The following is a 19,753-nucleotide window of genomic DNA, read 5'->3' on the forward strand; positions in this document are numbered from 1 at the left end:
GGTGATGATATACAACAAATTGCTCTCCTTCACCTTATTCTGTTGACCACAGACAGCTTACCCACCATTTTACATGACTGAGTTAAAATGGACTAAACCCTTAAATGGATGAGTATGTTAGTAAGACAGCTAACAATGGCAGCACAAAGATTAAGTCGTGGCCAATATTTCCTGGAATAGTACTTTTACTTGAAAAACAATTTATTGGTTGTAAAGCAATTGAAACATCTTAGATGGCATACTGTATAAAGTAAGCTGCTGTTCTCAACTGTCCAATATGTGGTTCACCTCCTGATGCTTCAAAGCCACTTTACCTTTTAATGGTTTAAATCAGAAGTATGATGAAAAGTACACTACTTGGCTGAAGTTGTAACGCTCAAGAAGCTCAGAGGATACAGCAGTTCACATGGCTGATGCACTGGCAGATTCAAAATCTACTCCTATCAAAGGCACAATGTAGTTGAAGTATAAGACCTACAACTGATTGCATTGCAGCACTAATCTCTTCCTCACTTTACCTCTCCCATTCCTCTTTGTCTTTCCCCCCTTATAGATGCACTTTAAAAGCCTTTGTCTGATCATTTTTTAATCTCTCCTGAGATCTGATGGAGTTCAGTATAAAATTATACTTCAGAGTACTCCTGTGTAGTGCCTTGGAACATTTTCTAATGTTATAATTTTATAACAACTCATCAAGGTTACTTTGACACTTCTCTTTCTTGCAATCTTTACCTGCAACAAAAATAAGGACTGTAATGTTGTAATGATGTAATTACATCAACTTTCCATTAACTATCCTTTAATATATACACCATCCTAGTTACACATTGTAGACATTTCATGATGTGTCAATATTCTGGAACTCTTTATTTTGTGATTGCACCACTAAAGCTCAGTTCAGTCATTTAGTGGTTGGTTTGTGACCCAGAGTGATGCCAACAACATACATTAAATATCCATTAAGGACCCTGCTTCTCAATCTCCCCCCTCACGTGAGGCATGGTGACCCTCAGGTTAAACCACCAGTAGCTGTCTCTCTCTAATGAGAGAACAACCCTATGGTCTGGTAGGACAATCGCAACTTTTTATGCTGATGCTTCAAAAAAGCTCACAGGGTGTACACAGAGCAAATTGGGATAGACAGTAAAAATAACTTTCATAACCCAAATTCAAGTTTGTAGTTAGATTTAATTGCTTAATTTTTTAAGAGCACTATAAAACCCTAACAACAAGAAATTCAGAAAAAAAAAACAAAGATAACAGATAGTACTAAGTGAAGTCAACAGGAGTCTTGTCTGCCAGCTGGAGAGTAAATGGGATCCTCAAGCCAACTCTTTCAGGATAAACCTGCAACACCGAGTGCCACTCAAACATTTACCTGAGCAGAGTGACTTTTCCATCAATCAAGGATTTTCTGAGACCTCTGAGTGTAAGCAGGAGCTACTTCCAGTAGAACACCCAGTTGAGATTCAACATTAGAAATGGATCCCAGGCTACAGGTGAGTGAATGGAGGAGAGGCTGCAGGTTGGTGACTGAGTGCAGCTGGCAGCAAGGGCAGAAGGGTGACTTTCAGTGAGTCTCTACCTATCCCGACGTCGGGCCCACTTGATCATGCGCATATACAACTGACCCCGACGTGTCATTGGTCCAGCATCCACCCCACCCCATACTTACCACGGCAATGGGATGAGGCTCTTAAATGTGCAATTCATGCCCACTTAAGGACCTCAATAAGCAGAGGTGAGGAGGACAGTCCATAGGTCTACCCACCATGGATTTAATCAGGGTAAAAGGAGGGTAGCAGGGTTCTTCCTGGCATGGTGGCTCAGTGGTTAGCACTGCTGCCTCACAGCACCAGGGTCCCAGGTTCAGTTCCAGCCTCGGGTGACTGTCTGTGTGGAGTTTGCACATTCTCCCAGTGTCTGAGAGGGTTTCCTCTGGCTGCTCCAGTTTCCTCCCACAGTCCAAAGATGTGCAGGTCAGGTGGCTTGGCCATGCTAAATTGCCCATTGTGTTAGGTGCAGTAGTTAGAGGGAAATGGGTCTGGGTGGGTTACTTTTTGGAAGGTTGGTGTGGACTGGTTGGGCCGAAGGGCCTGTTTCCACACTGTAAGGCGGCACGGTAGCTCAGTGATTAGCACTGCTGCCTCACAGCAACAGGGTCCCAGTTTCAATTCCAGCCTTGGGCAACTGTCTGCGTGGAGTTTGCACATTCTCCGTTTGTCTGCATGGGCTTCCTCCGGGTGCTCCGGTTTCCTCCCACAGTCCAAAGATGTGCAGGCCAGGTGAATTGGTCATGCTAAATTGCCCGTAGTGTTAGGTGCATTAGTCAGAGGGAAATGGGCCTGGGTGGTTTACTCCAAGGAGGGTCAGTGTGGACTGGTTGGGCCGAAAGGCCTGTTTCCACACTGTAGGGAATCTATTCTAATCTAATCTTCCTGTCTGTTTAAATGCTCTCCTGCCAACAAACTCAATTTAAGGGAGTGCATTAATTTGTCCAATGCCCATAGTTTTACAAGAATTGTCCCACGTCCGACTCCCCCTCACCCTCCCCATCCAAGGCCCCAAAGGATCCTTCCACATTAGACAGAAATTTACCTGTACCTCCACAAATGTCATCTACTGTGTCCGTTGCATCCAATGTATTCCCCTCTACATTGGGGAGACAGGACGCCAACTTGCGGATAGCTTCAGAGAACCCCATTGCCCCGTGGCTGAACACTTCAACTCCCCGTCCCACTCCACCAAGGACATGCAGGTCCTGGGCCTCCTCCATCACCAAACCATAATCACCTGATGCCTGGAGGAAGAACACCTCATCTTCTACCTTGGGACCCTGCAACCACATGGGATCAATGTGAACTTTAGCAGTTTCCTCATTTCCCCTCCCCTCACCTTATCCCAGACCCAAGCTTCCAACTCGGCACTACTGTCTTGATTTGTCCATCGTCTTTCCCATCTATCCGCTCCACCTTCCTCTCTGGCCTACCACATTCTCCCCCACCTTCATCTATCTATTGCATTCTCAGCTACCTTCCCTCAGCCCCACCCCCTCCCATTTATCTGGCAGCTCAGCGGCTCACATGCCTCATTCCCGATGAAAGGCTTATGCCCGAAACATCGATTCCACTGTTCCTTAGATGCTGCCTGGCCTGCTGTGCTTTTCCAGCATCACACTCTCAACTCTGATCTCCAGAATCTGCAGTCCTCACTTTCTCCTATATAATACATGACGTCTGTTTGAAATTGTACATTATTTATTTGTTTTTTGTGATTTCTAAAGAAATCCTAAGCTGTTACTAAAGTACGTATTTTGAAATTATAAAACTTATTATAGAATCATACATCCGATTACCTATTGGTTTGTTAACACCCAGGAAGCCAGCCTGTCCAAGAATTTTGAAGATTGTATGTGCTGGGAATGCCCTTGCTTCTTCCCATTTATCAACAAAGGGAATAATTTTCTTCTCAATGATCTGTTAAAATTAAAACATTAATGTTTTATCAGCAACTTTCAGTAAACATGATTCAACAAAACTTAATAACAAACATACATTGCTTCATTTAAATAAAAATTGCTAAATTAAGAAGTAATAGAAAAAGGTTGTTCAGCCCATCGAGTCTGCACCAGTCAAAAACAACCAGCGAGCTATTTTAATCCCACTTTCCAGCATTTTGCCCATAACCTTGTACACCTTAGCATTGCAAGTATACATCTAAATACTTCTTAAATGTTAGGAGAGTTTCTGCATCTACTACCTTTGCAAACAGTGACTGCTAGATTCTCATCAATTTCTGTGTGGCAGCAAAACGTGCTCACATCCCATCAATCTCCTGTTCTCACCTCAAATCTATGCCCCTGGTCATTGATCCCTCTGCTACGAGGAAATGTTTCTTCCTGTCTATCCTATGGTGCTCATAATGTTATACATCTCAATCATGTCTCCCTCAGTCTCCCCAACTCCAAGGAAAACACACTAGTCCAATTCCATCCCTAAGCTCTATTTTACTCTCATTATTGTATGCATAACGGCTAAAAAGAAACACTTCTAGCATTACACTGCAAGGGTCACTGATCCTCCGTTGTGCCATAAGCCTACAACCCACAAAGCAAACCTCATTCAATATGATTAACTAATTTAACTATGTTTGTAATGCTCCCAGTGTTACAACACAATAAGAACAGAGAGTCATAGAGTCATAGAGATGTACAACATGGAAACAGACCCTTCGGTCCAACCCATCCATGCCGACCAGATATCCCAACCCAATCTAGTCCCACCTGCCAGCACCCAACCCATATCCCTCCAAACCCTTCCTATTCATATACCCATCCAAATGCCTCTTAAATGTTGCAATTGTACCAGCCTCCACCTCTTCCTCTGGCAGCTCATTCCATACACGTACCACCCTCTGCGTGAAAAAGTTGCCTCTTAGGTCTCTTTTATATCCTCCCTCTCTCACCCTAAGCCTATGCCCTGGGTTCGGGGAGTCCAGAACTAGAGGGCATAGATTTTGAGCTGAGGGAGCTAGTCAAGAAATACTGTTGGCACTCAATTACTGGCATGTGTATCAGTTTAACAAAACAAAATCTGTTTACTCCATTGCCTCTAAGAAATGAGATTTAGTAATAAATGGAAAGAAAGGACCTTAATGGAAAAGTGCTGCAGCAAATCTGCTCCAGCTTCAAAATGGGCTTTAGTACTGTGTAAATGAAGTGAGAGGGGACTGCTAAACATATGGTGTTTAATGTGCAATGTACTTGTGTCCCATAGTATGAGAATTCAACTCTCAACAACATGGAACAAAGCACCCAAAGCAGTACAGCAAGACTTTGTGCATCAGCCACATAGCAAGATAACATGCAAATTTTGTCTCATAATATAGTTATTTACTTAAATTAAAGAACTGGTGAAATCCAGTTAGGGAGTGATCTTTAAATATTTAATTTGGAAACATTTAAAAACATGATACACTGTTTACAAAATCTAGCCAAAAAATCTAGCCAATCTGTAATTACAAAACTAATTCACAGAATACATGGGTCCTTCTAAGATTCTTCACCCTTAATGCATTATATTTATTATACTACAATACTAGCATTGAACACTCCTTGTGTTACAGTGCTTAGTCTTACAAAAGCATTTAGTGTAATTCAGCGTTGGACTGTAATTAGATTAAGGTTAAGCATCTTGTTGTAGAGGTCATGGTTTACACAAAATCCTCAGCAAGTTACAGAGAATGGAATTATTTCAGTGGGCATTTAGAGGCTAGCTCCTCAGCTGTAGACATCAGCTGACATAAAGCTCCACGACCTAAATGTCCTAAAGACTGATCATCAACCTTTGAATCGTTTTGTGGCAGGTAGAAAGTATAACAGGAAACCATTCCACTTTATCCCTCACCATTACTCCCAGCATTTTCTGTTCAAAGCACTAGTAGGCACCAAATCAAACAACAATTCAGGACAGAAGTGATTAATCTGATTCTAGAGGTCCAGAATACTGAATATTACTCAGGAAAATGCTTTAGATTTCAACCAAAAAGCAAGGCCAAATTTATTTAACATCTCCACCAGAGTTTGTCAGCAGAAAAATGTATGTGCTCAACTATGCCAGATCTTCAGCAACGCCCCAGTTGGCCAAGTAAAAATTGGAGCCCACCCTCTTACAAAGCTAATGAGGCTAATAGGGCAGAGACAAAGTCAGAGATCCATCAAGTTCTCACCGAGACCAGACAATATGGTGTATTACTAGAGGTTGTACACTGAAAATGATTAAATGGACTAGCTTCCAGGTAAATCGGGCTTCATTTATGTAGAGATTCCAGTCAAAGGAGTGATGGAACCACCAAGAATAGTGACAACATTATAACAAAAATTTTGATTGGCTACAATAGGCCTGGGCTACAGAGGACTTGGATTCCTCTGCACATATAAAACATACCGGATTTCTCAGGCTCATGACATAGGCAGGCACTAAAAATTGTGCCTACAGTGATGTCAGTGGTCCCATATAAATGCAATCTCCCCATAATGATCCCACACCATTGACCCTCAAAGACTGTCAGGGTAAGTTCCGGTGGGCACCATCAGTGTTGTAGTCTGTGGATTTTAATGATAACAGATCTTTCTTTTATTCCCCACTCTCCCCTTTACTTGTAGTGGAGGATTAGATTAGACTAGATTCCCTGCAGTGTGGAAACAGGCCCTTTGGCCCAACAAGTCCACACCTACCCTCTGAAGAGTAACCCACCCAGACCCATTACCCCTGACTAATGCACCCAATGCTATGGGAAACTTTAGCATGGCCAATTCACCTAACCTGCTCATCTTTGGATTGTGGGAGGAAACCAGAGCACCTGGAGGAAACCCACGCAGACACGGTGAGAATGTACAAACAGGATCAGATGTTATTTATAAACAACTCGCAGAAGGCCAGATATGCTGGGAATAGAAGGCAGGGAGATGATAGGGCATAAACTTTGGATTGACACTGATTTATTGAAAGGAAAATGGAGACGATGTGTTTTTGAGCAACCTCTCAGGACTTGACTAATTACAGGATACTCCCCAAGCTAGAATTTAAAACGTTACCTGCTCTTCGGATCCAGATAAGGTGGCAAGAGTACAGTACTGGCAGTTATTTCTAGATACCAAATGAATGCACAATATTAAAACAGAACAAAACAGTTTTATTTCTTCTCCTACCAAGTGACTTATCACCACACAGTGGCACTATTCATTGACTTAAAAACTTAATGAGTGATGTATTGGCAGACACAGATCTATAGAACTGTTGGTATAAACTCAATGTCTTATGATCCTATACTCCACAACCACCTGACGAAGGAGCAGCACTCCAAAAGCTAGTGCTTCCAAATAAACCTGTTAGACCTAGTGTTGTGTGATTTTTAACTTTGTGCACCCCAATCCAACACCAGCATCTCCAAATCTAACCTATAGTGGAGGGCTGAAATAAGTAAAATTCCGACAAGAGTATCTCTAAAAATCTGAATTATCCATATCGCACTTTATCCAAGAGAATTTGAAATAGCTCTGCTCCTTTTAGATGAGGCATTAATTGGAAAAGTTAATCTCAAGAAAAAAATTCTGAAATTGTCTCAGAGAATAGGCTATCAGACAGAAGAGAAGGAAGACTATTAGGCAAGTATTCTTTTCTCTCCATAAATTGTAACTTGTTCTCAACCCAGTTACTGTATATTGTTGGTACTTAACTGCTCTTTGAAGCTAAAAGTTAAATCATAATTGTCTTTTCTTAAACCACTTCTTTCCATTTTGTATAGCATGAATATTATTTTGGAAATTTAAAGACAAATAGAAGCACACATCCATGGAAGTCAAAAGAATTACTTTTGATGTGAAGCAACCATGCCCAATAAGAGTGATTAATAAGAACACTAAATAAAACAAAGGAAAAGGTTTATAGAAGAGCTATGAAAGTTAATCTACTGGAAGACTTATAGATAGTATAGAATGTAACCAAGAAAATAATTAAGCAGGCAAAAAATATGATACATACACCTCAAAAGGAAGATACAACAATAGGAGTGACAAAAAGGGTCAGAGTCTCTTAAAACACTGTCTTCCCAATCCTCAACCAGTCAGTTCTGCTTTCCCCACTCCAATTGAATTATTGCTGCCAATTGTATAAAAGCAGCTGCTATCCATTGTTGGCAGCAATTTGCTTTTTTTGCATGAATTCCAAATGTCAGCATGTATTGGCTAGGAGTAATGGTTTCGAAAGAGACAATCAGAATCAAATATAAACATAGAGTAGGATCCTGTGTAGCAGTTGTGGGAATAGGAACTTGTATATGAGCAAAAGGGACTGGATCACATGGATCTTTGTTGCATGTAAGTAAAAAACAAAGCATCCAGTGTGACAGGGATCTCATCAAACAGTTCCTTCTTTTATTCATTTTGCTACATGGATGGAGATTTTAACCTCTGACTTACCTTGCATAACTTGTGCAACAACAAACTTTAAAATTAGCTTACAAAAAGTCCAAAAATGCTTCAACTCTCATTTGAAACAAAGAGATTTCAGACTGGCCTTTCACAAGAGGAAGTGGATGCATGACAGTCAGAGCTTAATTCTTCGCTAACTCCTTCCAATTTTTATGACGGAGAATTCTACAGGGTTGCAGAGAGGCTACAACAGTTTTGCTCCAGAGGGAGTCAAACCAGATAATTCAAAATTGGTCTGTGATCAGGGATAGGAGGGTATGATTGCAGGAGAGGCATCGAGGATCCTGGGGCTTGCAATTGAGAAGTATCAGTCCCTATAATTGACCAATAATTATGAAGTTCATGCAAGCTGTGTAGATGACAGTGGGACTGTGGGAAGGATGAGCAAAGTGACCACAGCACCTTGGTGCAGGAAGCAATTCAGGTGGGGAGAGAAAACATGAATTTAGTAGCATTAGGGGAATAGTATAATTAAGGGGGTAGATACTCTTCTCTGCATACGTGAGACCCAAAGTCCTAAGTTGCCAAAGTTAAGGACATCTCTCAGGCCTGGAGGAGAACTTGGGAGTAGAAAAGGAGGGATCCAGTTTCGCTATCCACATTGGTACTGACAACATTGGCAGGACTAGAAAGGGGGTTTTGCTGAAAAATTTTGAACAGTTAGGAACTAAATTGAAAAGTAGAACCTTTAAAGTAATAATTACCAATTGTTCTGCAGGCAAATTGGCAACTATCTAGTAAATAGTGTCAAGGAGTTAAATATATGGCTCAAACATTTGTACTGGAGAAACGGGTTTCAGCACGAGCCACCAGTACTGGCTTAGAAGGGAGCTGGAAGATAGGGCAGGCTTGACTTCAATCATGCAGGGACCAGTGCCCTAGCACATCAAATAACTAGGGCTTTTGAGAGGTCCTTAAATTCATTAGGTGGGAGGAGGGGAGATATGGCAGCATTATAGGACAGCTATTTGGATAACTTTACTTACAATGGGAAATTACAGAACAGGGTGTACAAACATTTTTTTAAAAAGCAATAAATGGGGTCAAACGAGGAAAATGGACAAAAGGCAAAATGAATGGCTCTTGAACGTGGCACAGTGTTCTGAGCAAAAATAATGGTAGAAATGCAGGGTAATGGATGTGATCTTGTAGGCATAATGGAGACATGGTTGCAAGGAGATCAAAACTGGGGACTAAATATTGTGGAGAATGTGAATACTCAAAAGGACAGGCAGGAAAGAAAGGGTGGTGGGGTAGCATCATTGGTACAGAGTAAGAATTATAGCAACAAAATGAACTTGGATCAGAGGATACAGAGACCATATAGGCGCAGTTAAGAAATATAAAGCGGTAAAGCGGAGAGCACTGGTGGTAGTAGTTGAAAGCACCCCCCCCCCCCCATCCCCCCATGGTGTCGGAGATAGTATATCAACATGGATTGAGGAACGGATAACTAATACAAGTTAGGGAATTGGGATAATGGGGGCATTTTCAGGATGACGGCCTATAACTAGTGAAGTGCAGCAGGAATTAGTCTGGGGCTGCAATTATTTACAATATTAATTAATGACTTGGATAAGGAAAGTGAATGTATTTTAAGAATGCACTGTAGCCAAGCTTGTGGCTGATACAAAAATAGGTGAGAAAGTGAGTGGTCAGGATGACACAAAGGTTCTGCAGGAGGATACAGACAGGTTAACTGAGTGGACCTGGTGATGGAATAGAACGAGGTAAAATGGGAAGTAATGCATGTTGGCAAGGAGAGGAGCTGATTATTATTTAAATGGAAAAAGACTGTAGAAAGTTACAACACAGAGGGATTTGAGTCTTCGTGCATTAATCACAAAAAGATACCATGTAAATTCGGCAAGTAGTATGGAAGGCAAATGGCCTTTATTTCAGAAAAATATTCAAAAATTATAAAAATAGGAAAGTTCTACTAAAACTGTAGCAGGCACTAGTCAAGCTAGAATATGTGAACAGTTTTCATTTCCTTATCTAAGGCAAGATATACTAGTAACAGAGATAGTCCAAAGGAGATTCATTAGGTTGATCCTAGGTATGGAGGAACTGTTTTAGGAGGATACCTGGAGTAGGTTGTACCTGTACTCATTGGAATTTAGAAGAATGAGAGCAACCTTCATGAAACATACGGGATTCTTAGAGACCTTGGTAGAATAGGTGCAGAACCATCATCTCCCCATGTGAATCCAGGACCAGAGAGTATAATCCTAGAATAAGGAGTCATCCATTTAACTTCGAGATGAGGAAACATTTCTTCTTTCAGAGGGAAAAAAATCCGTGTTTTTATTTACTGTCAATGCTGGGTCGTTAAATATATTCCAGGCTAAGATAGACAGGTTTTTAATGAGTAAGGTAATAAAAGATTATGCAGAAAAAGTGGGAGAATAGTGATGGTGCTCATCATTAAGTTGAAGAGAGAACTTGTTGGGCTGAGTAGCCTACTTTTGCTCAACGTATTACGGTCTAACAGTCAGACAAAGCAGAGAGAATAAAGGATGAGCTACAGTCAGATAGGGACAAGTTGCAAGACAAAGAGGACATAATAAAAAGGGGAAAAAACAGAATAAACAAAATAGCCTGAGCAGGAAAGGAGGGGAGGCAAGTAAAAATAAAATTTTCTTAAACAGTTGCAATAGGTGCATGCATGATCCTCAAATTAGTTGGTTACAACTGATAAATCCTCATTTCGAAAAGGCATATTTGAGCACAGGTATTAATTTGGATTTGATGTAAGAAGGCATGCTTTTTAACTGTTCTTACTTAACTAGATATAGTTCTAAGCAAAAAATAATATGTTTTAAATAGGCACTATTTGATTTTCTATAATTCTCTGTCTTTGACAAGTGAAAATGAGGTAGTCTTCCTGCCATACTAATTAATCTTAGTCTCATCATTAATATTGCTAATGTGGAACACCTTATCGACCTCAGGCTTGTCAAGACTGATCCATTAAGCAGAAGGGTCATCTTAAATCTATATATCCATTAGTGTGACCTAAATACTTTCTGAGCCAATTACTTTAATCTTGAGTATTAGTGGAACATTCTTTTTAAAACCAATGCTTGTCAATGTTTAAATAGCAAAATATTTGTGTCATTACATTGTGACATTATACTAGTATTGCAGTCAAGCTGAAAAGGATGCCAGAATTCATGAAACCTGAAGCAGTTTTCCTGACCACCACTTCAGCACTCTTCATGCACTGAAGAACACCTCAGAGCACTTTACAAGGCTGAGAGAAACAATGCACAACACTGACTGAAACAAGGTGGACTGGAAAATTTAAGTGGGAGGCCATGCAGAAGCAAAGACATAGTTGAAAATAATATATGGAGACTTTCAAAACAAGAGGATAGAGGGATGTCCTCGAGCACCAACTTCTGTTCATAATAATCATATTATAGTCACTCATTCAAAATCATGCCTTCAACTTAGTACTGAAGATATTTTAAATTCCCTTGTGAAATTGCAGTTCCTCAAGGTAAGTATCATTAAAAAAAAAACCCTTTCACAGCTACTGGGCAAGATTTTCTTTTTTGGGGGGGGGGGGAATCAAGTATGGAGACAGTCAAAAAAACTCTCCTTTCTTTGAGGAGATCTAGGTTTTCCCACGTGGGTTAGCGTGTGCAGTTTTCATCTTCTCACCCAAGAAAAGAAATACTTTTCACAGAGGAAGTGCAGTGAAGGTTCATCGGATTGGTTCCTAGAATGGCAGGCTGATCATATGAGGTGGGATTATAGCTTAAATATACGGGGTAGACCATTTCGGACAGTGATGAGGAGAAACTTCTTCACCCAGAGAGTGGTGGCTGTGTGGAATGCTCTGCCCCAGAGGGCAGTGGAGGCCCAGTCTCTGGATTAATTTAAGAAAGAGTTGAATAGAACTCTCAAGGATAGTGGAATCAAGGGTTATGGAGATAAGGCAGGAACAGGATACTGATTAAGGATGATCAGCCATGATCATATTGAATGGTGGTGCAGGGTCAAAGGGCAGAATGGCCTACTCCTGCACCTATTGTCTATTGCCTATTGATTTGGTTAACTGGGCTTGTATTCACTGGAATTTAGAAGAATGAGATTTCATTGAGACATAGAAAATTCCAGTAGGGCTGGACACAGGGGATGGTGTTTCTCCTAGCCAAGGGATCCAGAACAAGGAGTCACAGTCTCGGGATATGCAGTAGGCCATCTCAGACTATGATGAATAGAGATTTCTTCATTCAGAAAGTGGTGCACCTGTGGAATTCCCTACCACAGAAGGCTGTGGAGGCCAAATCACTGAAAAAATAAATAAATAGATTTCTAGTGGCTAAAATTGTCAAGGGGTATGGCACTAAGACAAAGGATCATTCATGATCAAATTGAATGGTGGAATGGGCTTGACGGGCTAAATGGCCTTCTCTTGCTCCTATCTCTTGTGGTTTAAAGTTTTAGCAGGAGGATAACTGAATTCAAGGCAAAGTGGTGGAACAAATAAGAGAAAATTCATCAAAGATCTACAGACATCATCTTCCAAACCCACAACCATTTTCACCGAGAAGGACAAGGGCAGCAAATACACGGGAACATTAACACCTACAAAATCTCCTCTGAGACATTCACCACTCTAATGGAACTATATCACTGTTCCTTCAATGTCTCTAGGTTAAAATCTTTGAATTCTCTCCCTAAGGGCATTGTGAGTCAACATCAGCATGTGGACTATAGCGGTTCAAGAAGTCAGCTCACCACCACTTTCTGAATGGGAACCAGAAATGGGCAATAAATGGTGGCCAGGCAGCGACACCCACATCCCACAAGTGTTTTTTTTTAAAACATAAAGAGAATGGCAGCTCACGTAAAACTGAATTCAAGTTTTCTATAGCCATGTAAATTGTGACAGGGTGGTATAAGGCTTGAGGTCAATTTGGGAACCTGAAAGGAAATCTATGCAACAATGCAAATGATATTGCTGAAGTATTAAATGATTGCTTTGCATCCATCCTTTCAATGGAAGAAGATGCTTCCAAAGTTATGGCTGAAGAGGTGGACTAAGAACTGTGAAGTCCATTTGGTGGACTAAGAACTGTGAAGAGTAAATATTGGTTAGGATAACCGTACTTGAAGTTAAAAAATCACAAGGAACATCACAAAGGGATCAAAAGTTACAGGGGCAAAGTTGGAAAATGGAGTTGAAAACCCATCAGCTATGATTGAATGGCAGATAAGTCGCGATGTGCGACTGGCCTAATTTCTGCTCCTATGTCTTATGGTCTTAACATGGGTCAGATGCAATTGAATTTGAAAATGCAGCCAGTGGCAAAAATCTTCCAAATAACCTTAGAAAGAGATGGTTGGCATGGAGAAGGTGTCATGACTAAAATGGTGAATTTCAAATGCTACACCTATAAGGATGAAGCCAGCAAATACAAACCAGTCGGTTTTACATTGATGGTGGAAAAGCTTTTCAATATGATAATATGGGACCAAATTAAGTCATTTGGACAACAGTGGATTAATTAACCAGATGTGAATGAATTGTTAATTGCAAATCATGTTCAACTAACTTGGGTCAGGTTTTTATGAGGATAATACAGTTGGTGTAGACAGTATAGAACATTGACAAGTTGGAGGATAACTGGATAGAATGCAGAGAAGTGTGAGGTGATGAATGTCAGTTAAGAAAAATCAAAACACAGAATAAACTCAATGAAACTACTCTAAAGTGTGTGCAGGAGCAGACAAACTAGAGTGTATACATGCATCAGTTATTAATGGTGGCAGGACAGGTGGATAGCAGTTAATAAAGCATGTAGCTTCCCAGGTTTTCTTAATGGGGGATACAGTACAATAGCAAGAATCTTATTCTGAATCTATATAACAATTAGAACTCAACTGTAGTATTATTAAGAGTTCTGGGCCGCATACTTTAGAACAAGAACGATTGAAATGAATGCAATTATGAAGATCGATTGGAGAAGCTGGGATTGTTCAGCTTGGATAGGAGAATGGAAAGATTTGATTAAAGTTTTCAAAATCACTAGTAGACATTGAGAACCTGTTTTTGCTTGTAAACAGACTAATAATGAAAGGGTACAGATTGAAATGATTTACAAAATGACTAAAAGTGATGTGAGAAAAAAATATTTTCACACAACTGACTCAAATCTGTATTGCACTGCCCTTCAAGGGTGGTGAAGCAGATTCAATCGTGCTTTAGGTGATTATTTAAATATATATAATTATCAGTGTTATGAAGGACGCATGGAAGAATGGCACCATTGTCATGGTACTCATTCAGAGAGCTGGTGCAGATATGATTGGCTGAATGGTCTCCTTCTGCACTGTGACAATTCTATGGTACACATGCACTTTCAAAAAGCAAAATGTAACAGGATTATGAGCAAAGTTAGAGCCCATGGAATAAAAGGAACAATAATAGACTGGGTGCAAAATTGGCCGAGTGACAACAAACAGAACGTTGTGCTGAATGGTTTTGTTTTGGACAGGAAGAAGGTATCAGTGATCAGTGATAGGACCTCTTCTTTCAGATATTATGTCAATAACTTCAGAAATTATTCTGGTAAAACCTGTACAAGTGACCATCAGACTTAGAAGCAGGAGTAGGCCATTCAATAGTAGTACAGTTGAACTGTTGTGGTCTCAAATGCCCTTTCTTGCCTACTCTCACCCCAACCTTCATCTCTCCAGCGAATTAAAAAATGATCAATCAAGGGTGGAGTCGTCAATTACTAGGAAACACAGGTTGAAGATGAGAGAGGTGAAGTTTAAAAGAGATGTATGAGGCACATTTTTCACACAAAGGATGGTGAGTGGCTGGAACACGTTGCCAGAGTGGTGGAGGTAGCAGACACAATAGCAGTATCCAAGAAGCACTTAGATGAATACATGAATAGGAAGGGGATAGAGGGATATGGATCTTATAAGTGAAGATAGTTTAATATGGAAGGGCAAAATGTATCCGTATAGGCTTGGAGGGCCAAAGGGCCTGCTCCTATGCTGTATTGTTCTTTGTTCTAACTCAGTGTTGAATACACTCAATAACCCGACCTCCAATGGTTTTCAAGTCAGAAAATTCTGCATTGCAATGATCCTGAGAGTGAAGACAAAACTTGAAATGTTAACTATTTCTCTCTCCACAGCTGCTGTCAGACCTGATTCTCTTCAGTATTTCCTGTTTTTATTTCAAATTTGAAGTGTCATACTTTTGCTTTGTTTGATGGAAGGCTCTTTTTTTTCCATTACAGAAATGCTAGTCTCAATAATATATCTTTAGAATCCTTAATAGCAGTTGCTCTACCATTTGCATTTGTGTTAATTCTTTTCATCAATGTGTGTACATGTCAAAAAAAATGTACAGATAGTTTTCAGTTGATGCATTGACACTGATGACAGCTATTTGTAAACTACTTAGTCTCACGTCATTGGAAAACTGTTAATTGCCATAACAATGGATAATGAATGTATAAAAAGTGAATCATGGACATTCACAGATTTGTAAAGAGCAGGTCTTGCATGACTAATTTATTTAAATTGTTGAGGTCATTATCAAACGTATGTACTACTTGAATATAATAGATATAATTTACTAGGACATTGAAAACTGCAATTTAAAAAGTACACAAAATCTTTTGGAAAGATTAAAGACTACGGTATAAAGGGACAGCATTGATAGAGCTGAGCTGAAAAACATTTAAAAAAGAGTAAAAGTAAAGGAATGATATTGGGGAGGCAACTAGCAGGTGCTGAAAGACTTGTGCTTGGACTATTTCGTTCTCTATATGCATGACATGGTATGAAATAGTTACTGAAATTTATTGGTAATAACAGATGTTAAAGGAGGAAATGATAAGAAGGTGCAGGTATTGGACTGGGGTGGACACGACCAGAAGTCACATGATAAGGTTATAGTTCAACAGGACTATTTGAAATCACAAACTTTATAAGTGCTGCTGCTTCATCAGATGAAGTGAAGAAAAGCACACAGGTACAGAATTTATAGGCAGGGAGATCAAAAGTTCACACAAATGGTGTGAGTGGGGTATTAATAGGCTGAATAATAAGTCTTTGCAGGTGACAAAGTGTCATACGGTGTGAGCAAAGGGTCAACAACTGAATAATAAGAGAAGGATGACCTATAATCTGATTAATTGAGGCAGAGAGATAATTACAAAAAATTAAAAGTAAGGTGGTGCTGAAGGCAAACCAAATAACTGGAATAACATGATAGGAGGAAATGTGAGAAAATGGAGCAGAATACATACAGATTAAGGATGTCAGGAAATACCTGGCAAATATGGGTCAATGTAGATAAATATAAATTAACAAATTTATTTTTAACAATTCCCAAAATGTAACTCACTAATCACACACAGTATACATACAAGATAACTAAAATTTGGAGATGCCAGTGTTGGACTGGGGTGCACAAAGTTAAAAATTACACAACACCAAGTTATAGTCCAACAGGTTTAACTGGAAGCACTAGCTTTCGGAATGCTGCTCCTTCATCGGCTGGTTGTGAAGTACACAATTGTAAGACACAGAATTTATAGCAAAAGTTTACAGTGTGATGTAACTGAAATTATACATTGAAAAATAACTTGATTGTTTAAGTCTCTCAGAGCTAGTGCTTCCAATTAAACCTGTTGGACTATAACCTGGTGTTGTGTGATTTTTAACGAAGAGCATCAAAGACTTCTAGAGATGTATCACACTTTTAAATCATTAAAAGGTTAAATAAAGTAATTTCCACTAACTGACATTAAGATGATTGTTAAATATTTGGAGGCCTGAAGGATTGTCTGTTGGTTCACTGGAATCAATGGAACATGGAAGCTCCTGCTTTTCAGAAAAAAATTGTAGCAAGGTGTTTTGTTAACAATTTATGATCGTGCAAGCAAAACAAACGAACACCATTTCACTACCTTTTCTTTGTGAGGTAAATCCAATCATTTGCCAGGTGAGAAGTGAGATTACTGGTGAGCAAGTGTTTCTTGATGACATTTATCAGGAACACCTTCCACGACTTTGATGAGTGAGACTAAACTGTTTTTTTCCAGTTTTTGTAGGTAAATTTAAGTTCAAGTTAGGACAGATGTGCTTGTCCACAGTTCTCAGAGGGTGGCCAGACAGGATAGTAGGGTAGAAAAATGTGTTGCTGGAAAAGCGCAGCAGGTCAGGCAGCATCAAGGGAGCAGGAGAATCGATGTTTCAGGCATAAGCCCTTCTTCAGGAATGAGGACGGTGTGCCAAGCAGGCTAAGGTAAAAGGTAGGGAGGAGGGACTTGGGGGAGGGGCGTTGGGAATAGGTGGAAGGAGGTTAAGGTGAGGGTGATAGGCCGGAGAGGGGGTGGGGGTGGAGAGGTTGGGAAGAAAATTGCAGGTCAAGAAGGCGGTGCTGAGTCTGAGGGTTGGGACTGAGAAAAGGTGGGGGCGGGAGGGGAATGAGGAAGCTGGAGAAATCTGCATTCATCTCCTATGGTTGGAGAGTTCCTAGGCAGAAGATGAGGCGCTCTTCCTCCAGGCGTTGTGTTGCCATGGTCTGGCGATGGAGGCGGCCAAGGACCTGCATGTCCTTGGAAGAGTGGGAGGGGGAGTTAAAATGTTCAGCCACAAGGCGGCTGGGTTGGTTTGTGCGGGTGTCCCAGAGGTGTTCTCTGAAACGTTCCGCAAGTAGGCGGCCTGTCTCCCCAATGTATAGGAGGCCATATCGGGTGCAGCGGATGCAGTAAATGATGTGTGTGGAGGTGCAGGTGAATTTGTGACGGATATGGAAGGACCCCTTGGGGCCTTGGAGGGAAATGAGGGGGGAAGGTGTGGGCGCAAGTTTTGCATTCCTTGCGGTTGCAGGGGAAGGTGCCGGAAGTTGAGGTTGGGTTGGTGGGAGGTGTGGACCTGACGAGGGAGTCACGGAGGGAGTGGTCTTTCCGGAACGCTGATAGGGGAGGGGAGGGAAATATATCCTTGGTGGTGGGGTCTGTTTGGAGGTGGCGGAAATGACGAAGGATGATACGATGTATCTGGAGGTTGGTGGGGTGGTAGGTGAGGACCAGTGGGGTTCTGTCCTGGTGGCAATTGGAGGGGCGGGGTTCAAGGGCAGAGGAGCAGGAAGTGGAGGAGATGCGGCGGAGAGCATCGTCAACCACGTCTGAGAGGAAATTGCGGTCTTTGAAGAAGGAGGCCATCTGGGTTGTTCGGTATTAGAATTGGTCCTCCTGGGAGCAGATGCAGTGGAGGCGAAGGAATTGGGAATATGGGATGGCATTTTTACAGGGGGCAGGGTGGGAGGAGGTGTAATCTAGGTAGCTGTGGGAGTTAGTCGGTTTATAGTAAACGCCCGTAGTTAAGGAGGCATATGGGACATTTTCACTTATTTGTCTGGGGAAAGGTTATAAAACAGGAAGGTTATGTTGGAGCTGTACAAAACTTTGATTTGGCCACAGCTGGAGTACTGTGTGAAGTCCCAGTCAACATACTATACGAAGGATGTGACTGGAGGGGTGTAGATGAGATTTACCAGGATGTTACTCGAGATGGAGCATTTTAGCCATTTTCTTTGGAGCAGAGGGGTCTGATGGTGGTGGTGTACCTGATTGAAGTGTATAAGATTATGATGGGCCTGGTCAGGGTGGCTCAAAAGTAGATGTTTCCCTCAGCTGAATGGTCAATAATGAGGTCAATAATAATTTTAAAGTGAAGGGCAGGTGGTTTATAGGGGATTTGAAGAAATATTTTCATCTGGATGCACTGCCCCAGGAAGGTAGTAGAGGCAGAAAACCAGAGACCCTTTAAAAGGTATATGGATGAGCACCTGACTTGAAATCTCATAACATTCAAAGCTATGGACTGGAAAATTGGATTGGTGTGGATAGATGACCACAGGGTAAAAACAATGACTGCAGATGCTGAAAACCAAATACTGGATTAGTGGTGCTGGAAGAGCACAGCAGTTCAGGCAGCATCCAACGAGCAGCAAAATCAACGTTTCGGGCAAAAGCCCTTCATCAGGTGACCACAGACTCAATGGGCTGAAGGGCTTCTTCTGTGCTGCATGATTCGAAGGTATAACAATCAAAGTAGTCATCACCAGTACAATCCTACCATAATATCATATGTCTGTAGAGCTAATTGGAAGGTTAACCTTATTGGACAGTTGTATTTTTAAAAAGCATGGAATATGGACCCTGTAATTTAACAAGATGAAGTCAATAGAGAAAAGTGACTTGGTTTATGGTTTTGCTATAGACAGTGATGAACATCATGCTTCGCGATGTCGCTGAAAGGTTATTAAAATGTAAGTGGTCAACCACAGCGTTGATTAGGCTTTCTCCATCTCAGTTAGGGAGAGTTAAAGTAACAATGACTGTCAGACTTGCTGACCAAATGGAATTTCAAATAAAGATATCGAGGAGGTTATTTATGCCTGGAATGTTGATTCAATATCATTTATTCACCATTGTGTCAATCAAATCTGCATTTAATTCTTTCTATGGACAACAGAATACATTCACACTGCCACCACATGGCTGAAACTGACTGGAGAAAAAAAACATAAGATATCGGAGCCAAATTAGGCCATTCAGCCCTTCTTCTCTGCCATTCAATGAAATTAGATTAGATTAGATTAGATTCGATTCCCTACAGTGTGGAAACAGGCCCTTCGGCCCAACAAATCCACACCGACCCTCCGAAGAGTAACCCACCCAGACCAATTTCCCTCTGACTAATGCACCTAAC

The 19,753-nt window shown here is 40.9% G+C and overlaps 1 protein-coding gene across 1 annotated transcript in view; it reads right to left on the reverse strand.

The window, feature by feature from the left end:
• The window catches only part of LOC140480523 (probable acyl-CoA dehydrogenase 6), a 74,994-nt gene that overhangs the window by 44,685 nt on the left and 10,556 nt on the right, over positions 1-19,753 (reverse strand). The window contains exon 2 of the mRNA XM_072575483.1: positions 3,356-3,476. Coding sequence (XP_072431584.1) covers positions 3,356-3,476 — 121 coding nt within the window. The remainder of the gene's footprint in view (positions 1-3,355; positions 3,477-19,753) is intronic.

This window comes from Chiloscyllium punctatum, chromosome 8 (genome assembly GCF_047496795.1).
Source record: "Chiloscyllium punctatum isolate Juve2018m chromosome 8, sChiPun1.3, whole genome shotgun sequence".
NCBI lineage: Eukaryota > Metazoa > Chordata > Chondrichthyes > Orectolobiformes > Hemiscylliidae > Chiloscyllium > Chiloscyllium punctatum.